The sequence below is a fragment of the Homarus americanus genome, unplaced genomic scaffold (genome assembly GCF_018991925.1).
Source record: "Homarus americanus isolate GMGI-L3 unplaced genomic scaffold, GMGI_Hamer_2.0 scaffold21314, whole genome shotgun sequence".
NCBI classification, from domain to species: Eukaryota; Metazoa; Arthropoda; class Malacostraca; order Decapoda; family Nephropidae; genus Homarus; species Homarus americanus.
The window spans coordinates 1,697,007-1,707,594 of record NW_024720811.1 but is presented as its reverse complement, the minus strand read 5'-3'; the positions used below and the strand labels follow the sequence as shown (position 1 = coordinate 1,707,594).

Below are 10,588 nucleotides of genomic sequence, written 5' to 3'. Positions count from 1 at the left end.
CTCAGCCTCCCTCCCCCCCCTCTCTAGGCCTCCCTCTCTCTAGCCCTCCCTCTCTAGCCTCCCTCCCTCCCTCTCTAGCCTCCCTCCCTCTAGCCTCCTTCCCTCCCCCTCCCTCCCCTCTCCAGCTCTCCCCCTCCCTCCCCTAGCTTCCCCTCCCTCCTCCCTCTCTAGCCCCCCCCCCCCCCCCCCCCCCCCCCCCCCCCTCTCTAGCCTCTCCCCCCTCCCTCCCCTAGCCTCCTCCCTAGCTCTCTCCCTTCCTCACCTCCTTCTGCCCTCCCCCCTCTCTAGCTCTCTCCCCCCCCCCCCCCCCCCCCCCCCCCCCCCCTCCCTCCTCTAGCCTCCCCTCCCCCTCCCTCTCTAGCCCCCTCTAGCCTCCCTCCCTCTAGCCTCCCCCCCCTCTAGCCTCCCCCTCCCCTCTCTAGCTCCCCCTCCCACCCCCCCACCCACCCCCCTCCCTCTTCCTCTCTAGCTCTCCTCTCACCTTCCCCTTTCAGCCTTCTCTCCCCTCCCTCCTCCTCTCTACTCCCCTAGCCTCCTCACCTCCCTCCCTCTAGCCTCCCCCTCTAGCCCCCCTCCCCCCCAGCCTCTCCTCCCTCCCCTCACTTCCTCCCCCTCTACTCTAGCCTCTCCCCTCCCTCTCTAGCCTCTCTTCCTCCCTCTCAGCCCTCCCCTCTCCCTCCCTCTCTAGCCTCCTCCCTCCCTCTCTAGCTCTTCCTCCCCCCTCCCTCTCTAGCCCTCCTCCTCCCTCCTCTCTAGCCTCCCCTCACCTCTCTAGCCTCCCTCCCTCTCTAGCCCTCCCTCCCTCTCTAGCTCCCCCTCCCCCCTCTTAGCTCTCCTCCCTCCCTCCCTCTCTCTGCCTCCCCCCTCCCTCCCTCTCTAGCCCTCCCCCCAGCCTCCTCCCCTCTAGCCTCCCCCTCCCCCTCTCTAGCCTCCCCCCCCTCTAGCTCCCTCCTCCCTCCTCTCTAGCCTCCTCCTCTAGCCTCTGCACCTGGCTGTTTCATCCTCTGGTCTGTCACCTCCCAGGCTCACTGAGCCTCGACTCCTGACCCAGCCCAGGCTCTGCACTGACATCCTGGCCCACTCCCCCCCCCCCCCCCCCCCCCCCCCCCCCCCCCCCCCCCCCCCCCCCCCCCCCCCCCCCCCCCCCCCCCCCCCCCCCCCTGCCACCCCACACACACACACACATGAGCACACAGACACAGATCATACCCACACAAACCTCCATCACTCCACTCATAGTATATCAAGACCTCCACACACCCACATCTAAGCCAGGATAAGAGACAGACAGACAGACAGACAGACAGACAGACAGAGACAGACAGACAGACAGACAGACAGACAGACAGACAGACAGACAGACAGACAGGCAGACAAACAGACAGACAGACAGACAGACAGACAGAAGGATAGTGTATATAACCCTACAACACACCACCACACCAACTAACCCCCACAACCACACCACTCCCACACCACCCACACACCACACCACACCACACCACCCACAAACCACACCACACCACACCACACCACACCACACCACACCACACCACACCACCTCCACAACCAACCACACCACACCACACCACCCACAACCACACATACCACACCAACCCCCCACAGCACACTACACCAGAAGGACCCCCCACACACAGATCATAGCACATCTTCAGCAGAAGACCCCCCCCACACACAGATCAAACACCCCCACAGAAGACCCCCCCCCACACAACACAGCACATCCTCACACCACACAAACATCCCAACCCCCACACAATAAGCACTCCAGAAGGACCCCCCACACAGATCATAGCACATCTCAGCAGAAGGACCCCCCCCCACATCTCACAGAAGGACCCACACACAGATCATAGCACATCTCTCCAGCAGAAGGACCCCCCCCACAGATCATAGCATCTCTCAGCAGAAGGACCCCCCACACACAGATCATAGCATCTCTCAGCAGAAGGACCCCCCCACACAGATCACAGCACATCTCTCAGCAGAAGGACCCCCCCTCACACAGATCATAGCACATCTCTCAAGAAGGACCCCCCCACACAGATCATAGCATCTCTCAGCAGAAGGACCCCTCCACACACACAGATCACAGCACACTCTCAGCAGAAGGACCCCCCACACAGATCATAGCACATCTCTCAGCAGAAGGACCCCCCCACACAGATCATAGCACATCTCTCAGCAGAAGGACCCCCCCCACACAGATCATAGCACATCTCTCAGCAGAAGGACCCCCCACACACAGATCATAGCATCTCTCAGCAGAAGGACCCCCCCACAGATCATAGCACATCTCTCCAAGGACCCCCCCCCTCACACAGATCATAGCACATCTCTCAGCAGGACCCCCCCCACACAGATCATAGCACATCTCTCAGCAGAAGGACCCCCCCCCTCACACAGATCTAGCACATCTCTCAGCAGGACCCCCACAGCAGCACATTCCCCGAAGGACCCCCCACACAGATCATAGCACATCTCAGCAGAAGGACCCCCCCACACAGATCATAGCATCTCTCAGCAGAAGGACCCCCCCACACAGATATAGCACATCTCTCAGCAGAAGGACCCCCCCCACACACAGATCATAGCACATCTCTCAGCCAGAAGGACCCCCCCCACACAGATCATAGCATCCTCTCAGCAGAAGGACCCCCCCACACACAGATCATAGCACATCTCTCAGCAGAAGGACCCCCCCCACACAGATCATAGCACATCTCTCAGCAGAAGGACCCCCCCACACAGATCCATAGCACATCTCTCCAGCAGAAGGACCCCCCCACACAGATCATAGCACATCTCTCCAGCAGAGGACCCCCCACACAGATCCTTAGCACATCTCTCAGCAGAAGGACCCCCACACAGATCATAGCACATCTCTCAGCAGAAGGACCCCCCCACACAGATCATAGCACATCTCTCAGCAGAAGGACCCCCCCCTCACACAGATCATAGCACATCTCTCAGCAGAAGGACCCCCCCACACAGATCATAGCATCTCTCAGCAGAAGGACCCCCCACACACAGATCATAGCACATCTCTCAGCAGAAGGACCCCCCCCTCCACACACAGATCATAGCACATCTCTCAGCAGAGGACCCCCCCACACACAGATCATAGCACATCTCTCTCAGCAGAAGGACCCCCCCCCACACAGATCATAGCACATCTCTCAGCAGAAGGACCCCCCACACAGATCATAGCACATCTCTCAGCAGAAGGACCCCCCCCACACAGATCATAGCACATCTCTCAGCAGAAGGACCCCCCCCCTCCACACAGATCATAGCACATCTCTCAGCAGAAGGACCCCCCCCACACAGATGTAGCACATCTCTCAGCAGAAGGACCCCCCCCACACACAGATCATAGCACATCTCTCAGCAGAGGACCCCCCCCCACACAGATCATAGCACATCTCTCAGCAGAAGGACCCCCCCACACACAGATCATAGCACATCTCTCAGCAGAGGACCCCCCACACAGATCATAGCACACTCTCTCAGCAGAGGACCCCCCCACACAGATCATAACACCTCTCTCAGCAGGACCCCCACACAGATCATAGCACTCTCTCAGCAAGGACCCCCCCACACAGATCATAGCATCTCTCAGCAGAAGGACCCCCCCACACAGATCATAGCATCTCTCAGCAGAGGACCCCCACACAGATCATAGCACATCTCTCAGCAAGGACCCCCCCCACAGATCATAGCACATCTCTCACAGAAGCCCCCCACACAGATCATAGCACATCTCTCAGCAGAAGGACCCCCCACACAGATCATAGCATCTCTCACAGAAGGACCCCCCCCACACAGATCAATCTCCTCGTCACCCGCGGTCAGTTTTACACACCATAAAGGAGATTTGTGATATAGACGATCTCTGGTTCATCTCCAGGTAGGAAGGTTGGTGTGACGGTGGTGTGACGATGAGGGACCAGTGACGTGGTGTGACGTGGGAACCAGTGTGACGGTGGTGTGACGACGGGGACCAGGGTGACGGTGGTGTGACGATGAGGGGACCAGGGTGACGGTGGTGTGACGATGAGGGGACCAGGGTGACGGTGGTGTGACGTGGGAACCAGGGTGACGGTGGTGTGACGATGAGGCCAGTGTGACGGTGTGTGACGATGGGGACCAGGGTGACGGTGGTGTGACGATGAGGGGACCAGGGTGACGGTGGTGTGACGATGAGGGGACAGGGTGACGGTGGTGTGACGATGGGGACCAGGGTGACGGTGGTGTGACGATGAGGGGACCAGGGTGACGGTGGTGTGACGTGGAACCAGGGTGACGGTGGTGTGACGATGGGGACCAGTGTGACGGTGGTGTGACGATGGGGGACCAGGGTGACGGTGGTGTGACGATGAGGGGACCAGGGTGACGGTGGTGTGACGATAGAGGACCAGGGTGACGGTGGTGTGACGACGAGGGGACCAGTGTGACGGTAGGTGTGACGATGGGGGTTCTGTGACTATTCTCAGATCATGGTGGCTGTGGGAGGTAGGGGGGTGTTAGGGAGTGGGGAGTAGGGTTATGTGAGGGTTAGGGAAGTGGGGAGGGGGTGAGAGAAGGGTTAGAAGGGGAAGAGGAGTTAGAAGAGGTTGAGAAGGAAGAGGGTTAGAGAAGGGAAGGGTTAGAGAAGGGTTAGAGAAGGAAAGAGGTTGAAGAAAGAGGTTAGAGAAGGAAGTTAGAGGAAGGGAAAGGGGTTAGAGGAAGGGAAGAGGAAGGAGGGGGGAAGGAAGAGGGGTGGGGAAGGGAAGAGGGGTTAGAGGAAGGAGAGGGTAGAGGAAGGGAAGAGGGTTAGAGGAAGAAGAGGGTTAGAGGAAGGGTTAGAAGGAGGAAGAGGTAGAGAAGAGGTTAGAAGAAGGAAGGGTAGAGAAGGAAAGAGGGTTGAAAGAGAGAAGGAGTTAGAGAAGGAGAAGGGTTAGGAAGGGTGAGAAGGGAAGAGGTTAGAGGAGGGAAGGGAAAGAGGGGTTAGAGGAAGGGAAGAGGGGTAGAGGAAGGGGTTAGAGGAAGGGAAGAGGGTTAAAAGGCAGGAAGAGGGATAGGGATTTTGGGGATGGGTTTCAGGGTCATGCGAGGAGGAGGGATTGAGGTGTCATGAGAGGGGGTAGGGGTAGGGGGGTAGGTTACGAGGGGAGTTAGAGTCAAGTCTGTCTGTCCGTGTCTCTATGTCAGCCTGTGTCCGTCTGTCTGTCTGTGCGTGTCTGTAGGTGTGTCCGTCTGTCCGTCTGTCTGTCTGTGCGTGTCTGTGGTGTGTGTGTTAAGGCAGCAGCTGGATCAACTCACTCCTAAATACAACAATATCACGTAATCGACTTCAATCGCCAGTTCTGCCTTTTAGGTTGAGAGATGAAAGATGAAGTCCCTGGGCCAGATGGTTACCCAATTATGAGAGGGAGCAATTTTACACAAGCATATTAACTTAAGACACAGAACCAGCTGAATCTAGGTTTGAGAGAAATTCCATTATATCTCTCTCTGTCTGTCTCTCTGTCTGTCTCTCTCGTCTCTCTCTCTACTTCTCTCTCTTTCTCTGTTCTCTTTGTCTCTCTCTCTCTGTCCTACACACAAAACCCTTTGATACCCAACCAGAATATACAAACAACAGGACCCCGGGTGTGTGTGTGTGTGTGTGTGTGTGTGTGTGTGTGTGTGTGTGTGTGTGTGTGTGTGTGTGTGTGTGTGTGTGTGTGTGTGTGTGTGTGTGTGTGTTAGAAATAGACCCGTACAACAAATATAAAGCCAGCTGTGACCTCCCTCTCCCTCCCTCCCCCACCCCTCCCCTCCCCCTCCCCTCCCCTCCCCAAGCAACATTTATATTGTCTGTTCATGCCTATAAAGGAACATATTTTAATAATCATATAAGTGTATCTTTGTCTGTCTGCTCTGTCTGTCTGTCTGCTGCCTGCCTGTCTGTCTGTCTGTCTGTCTGTCTGTCTGCCTGTCTGTGTCTGTCTGTCTGTCTGTCTTCTGTCTGTCTGCCTGCCTGTCTGTGTCTCTGTCTGTCTGTCTGTCTGCTGCCTGCCTGTCTGTCTGTCTGTCTGTCTGTCTCTGTCTGTTTGTCTGTCTGTGTCTGTCTGTCTGTCTGTCTGTCGTGTTGGGTAGGTTGTTTTATCTCTCACACACACACACACACACACACACACACTGTCTTAAAGCACTAATAACAAGACACTCACATCCCTAATGAAAAACTACACCAAATTACCTTTCTCTTTTTGGGGAGGTGAGAGAGAGGGGGGAATGGGGAGATGGGTGGGGAGAAGGAAGGGGTGAGGAGGGTGTGAAGCCTGGTACTAAAGAGAGTAGAAAAACTGACGACAGAGAAAGTGGATTTCTAAATTTTATACAACACAGGAGAATTTTATCAGAGCCTTGGAGGGTTGAGGGAGGAGGGATTTAGGAGGAAGTGAGGAAGGGAATAGAAGTGTAAAGGATGGATATGAGGGTTAAGGGTTTCGAGGCCACACGTTCTAAGTACCAATAACCCAAAAATAACAATATAATGAGTATTTATATCCACGTTATTTTAAACTCCCCCTCTCAAAAATAAAATAAATAAATAACAATCCACTAAATAATAAATAAATAAAATAACAAAATAACAAAAACTTCCCCCCAAAAAAAACCCCACCTCGAATTTGGTACAGCCTCGAGGCGGGTATCGAAGCCACGTACCTACAACAAGTTGGCTGAAGAAACGGAACCAGAAATTTGGCCAGGGTCGTGAGATATTTGCAGCAGGGTGATACACAGGGGCCCAAAATCTCCGTCGTTCCAAATTTACATAACAAGAGATTGAGTTACCTGAGGAGGACCCGGGTGAGCCTACCTGTCCGTGTGTAGTGACAGGAGTTACAGCCCTGTCTTACTCAGATAGACAGAAATATACGTATACTGAAATACTGTATACCAAACTGAACACACACACACACGTAGACATGACTTACATGCACACACACACACACACACACACACACACACACACACTCACACACACACACTCTCTCTCTCTCTCCCTCTCTCTCTCTCTCTGACCAGTAAAGAGATCCTTAACTCCTTCTTGAGAGATTGTAACGAGACACTAAGACACCACAAGTTAAATGAACAAAGACTATCTCTATAAGTGTCTCTCCCTCATGTTACAGACAGACGAACATACATGATAGTTTGTACACGAGTTAGGGGTGGATTGGGGTGGGTTAGGGTGGGTTAGAATTGGGTTAAATTGGGTTAGGGTGGGGTGGGGAGTTAGGTTGGGATTGGATGGCGTATTGGAGTGTGGGATAGAGATTGGGATAGGAATTGGGTTAGATGGGATAGGGTGGAGTTAGGGTGGGTTGGGGTGAGTAAAAACAACTCCATTACGAGTCGTTGGTAGTCAAGAACTTCATCAAGTCCAACAGAAAGAAAAATACCAGGACTTGAGGTTGGGACGTGTATTGGACGTGTTTGAAAGGACCACAACAAAGAGGAATGTTTGAAACAGTATATAAACCTCAAAGCCGTGAACAGCTGTCAACCCTGAAGTCAATAATGTTGACTTTGTACAACTTGAGCCTGGGAGAGGTGGGGGTGAGGTGGGGAGGGAGGAGGGTGGGAGGAGGAGGTGGGGTGGAGGGAGGAGGGAGGGAGGAGGGTGGGATTGGAGGGGGAGGAGGGGTGGGAGGAGGTGGGGTGGAGGGAGGAGGTGAGGAGAGTGGGGGTGAGGAAGAGAAAGGAGGTGAGGTGGGGTGAGAGGGAGGAAGGAGAGAGGTTGACATCAGGGGAAAAGTGAGGGGAAGGTAAGGGGGTAGAAGGAGATGTAAGGGTGAGGGGGAAGACAGGGGGAGAGTGAGGTAAGGGGGGGGGTGGATATAAATTAACAAAATACGCGATAATCTTCAGTAAATAAGAAAAAAAATCAGGCAAAATACGGTTCATCCTCGACTAAACACGTATATAACAGGATGTTTATATAATCGGCGTATTATAATTGGCGTAGTAATAATCGGCGTATTATAATTGGCATAGTAATAATCGGCGTATAATTGGCGTAGTAATAATCGGCGTATTATAATTGGCGTAGTAATAATCTGCGTATAACTGACGTATTCTATTATTGTCGTATATAAATTGGCGTGTCATAACTGCCGTGTCAATAATTAGCGTAAAATAATTGCCGTATCAATAATTAATTAAAGTATAATAATTGCCTTTTAATAATTCGCGTACATCAATTGCTGTATCAATAATTAGTATGTTTTAATTGGCGTTACAATAATCGTGGTGGGTGTGAATTTTCGAGTAATGATATCAAGGCCAATTTGTAATTATCGCGGGTGTAATTATCGCGGGGGTAATTATTATGGATGTAATTGAAAAAATCCAAGTGCCATGTTGAACTCTTCATTATAATATGATTACCTGGAGTGTGTGTGTGTGTGTGTGTGTGTGTGTGTGTGTGTGTGTGTGTGTGTGTCTGTGTGTGTGTGTGTGTGTGTATGTGTCTGTCTGTGTGTGTGTGTGTGTGTGTGTGTGTGTGTGTGTGTGTGTCTGTGTGTGTGTGTGTGTGTGTGTGTGTGTGTGTGTGTGTGTGTGTGGATGTGTGTGTGTGTGTGTGTGTGTGTGTGTGTGTGTGTGTGTGTGTGTGGTGTGGTGTGTGTGTGTGTGTGTGTGTGTGTGTGTGTGTGTGTGTGTGTGTGGGTGTCTGGTGTGTGTGTGTGTGTGTGTGTGTGTGTGTGGGTGTGTGTGTGTGTGGTGTGTGTGTGTGTGTGGTGTGTGTGTGTGTGTGTGTGTGTGTGTGTGTGTGTGTGTGTGTGTTTCTCACTTGTCTATCTCTCTTTCATCTTTCTCTCCTCCCCTTTCCTATTACCCCCCTCCTCCGCTCTCCTCTCACCCCATCCAATCTTCCCTCTTCTCTATCACCTCTGCCTCCTATCACCCCGTCCTCTCCAACACCCCTCTTCCCCCTCTTCCTCCCTATCACCCCTCTTCCCTCCCCTATCCCCCTCTGCCTCCTCCCTGTCCCCTCTCCAACACCCCTCTCCCCCTTCTTCCCCCCTCCTCATCACCCCCTCTTCCCCTCTCCCAACACCCTCTTCCTCTATCACCCTCTCCCCTCCCCTACCCTCTTCCCCTCCCTCCACCCCTCTTCCCTCCCTATCACCCCTCTCCCCCTCCCCTATCCCCTCTTCCCTCCTATCACCCCTCCCCCTCCCTATCACCCTCTTCCCCTCCCCTCCCCTCTCCCCTCTCACCCTCTCCCCCTCTATCACCCCTCTTCCCCCTCTCCCATCACCCCTCTCCCCTCCCTATCACCCCTCCCCTATACCCCCTCTCCCCCCCTATCACCCCTCTCCCCCTCTATCACCCCTCTCCCTCCCCTATCACCCCTCTTCCCTCTATCACCCCCTCTCCCCTCCCTATCCCCCTCTTCCCTCCCTATCACCCCTCTCCTCCCTATCACCCCTCTTCCCCCTCTCCTCCCTTCTTCCCCCTCCCTTACCCCTCCCCTCCCTATCACCCTCTTCCCTCCCTATCACCCCTCTCCCCTCCCCATCACCCTCTTTCTCCCCCTCTCCAACACCCTTCTTCCCCCTCCTCCAACACCCCTCTCCCTCCCCATCACCCTCTCCCCTCCCCTATCACCCCTTCCTCCCCATCACCCCCTCTCCCTCCCTATCACCCCTCTCCCTCCCTATCACCCCTCTCTCCCTATCACCCCTCTCCCTCCCTATCACCCCTCTCCCCACCTCTTCTCTCCTCTATCACCCCTCTCCCCTCCCCTATCACCTCTCCTCCCTCCCTATCACCCCCTCTTCCTCCTCCATCACCCCCTCTCCTCCCTATCACCCCTCTCCCCCCTCCCTATCACCCCTCTCCCCTCCCTTCCCTCCCTCCCTCCTCCCCCCTTCACTCCTTCCTCCCTATCACCCCTCTCCCTCCTATCACCCTCTTCCCCTCCCTATCAACCCTCTTCCCTCCTATCACCCTCTCCCTCCCTATCACCCCTCTCCTCTCCAACACCCCTCTTTCCCCCTCCCTATCACCTCCCCCCCTCCCTATCACCCCTCTCCCTCCCTATCACACCCCTCTCCCCTCCCTATCACCCTCTCCCCTCCCTATCACCCCTCTCCCCCTCCTATCACCCCCTCCCTATCACCCCTCTTCCCCGGATTACTCACAACATCTTACAAAGTAATCCCTCTACCTTATGCTATGTAATCCTCTCCTTCCTCCCCCTCCCCCCTCCCTTCCTTAGATATAATCCCTCCTCTCCCACCCCTCTCACCCACTCTCTCTCTCTCCCCTACCTCACCTCACTCCTCCTCTCTCTCTCTCTCCCTCACTCAGTATCTCTCCCTTCCCTACAGTATCTCCCTTCTCAAGTTTAATTTCCTACCTCCCCTCACTCTCTCTCTCTCCTCACTTACTCTCACTCTCTCACAAAGTGCCAATTTGAACACACCTTATAAGACCTTACCTGTACTTTCTCTCGGCGCTTTCTTCACTTTCTTTTATGTATTTTAAGTCCTTTCTTTTTGAGGTTTATATAAGACTTTTTTTT

General features: G+C 54.2%; 1 protein-coding gene across 1 annotated transcript in view; it reads right to left on the bottom strand.

Annotated features, from left to right (window-relative positions):
• Positions 1-3,878: 3,878 nt before the first annotated feature.
• The window catches only part of LOC121861245 (putative uncharacterized protein YHR217C), a 10,412-nt gene continuing 3,702 nt past the window's right edge, over positions 3,879-10,588 (bottom strand). The window contains exon 2 of the mRNA XM_042358893.1: positions 3,879-4,527. Within this exon, the coding sequence (XP_042214827.1) occupies positions 3,879-4,527 (649 nt within the window). The remainder of the gene's footprint in view (positions 4,528-10,588) is intronic.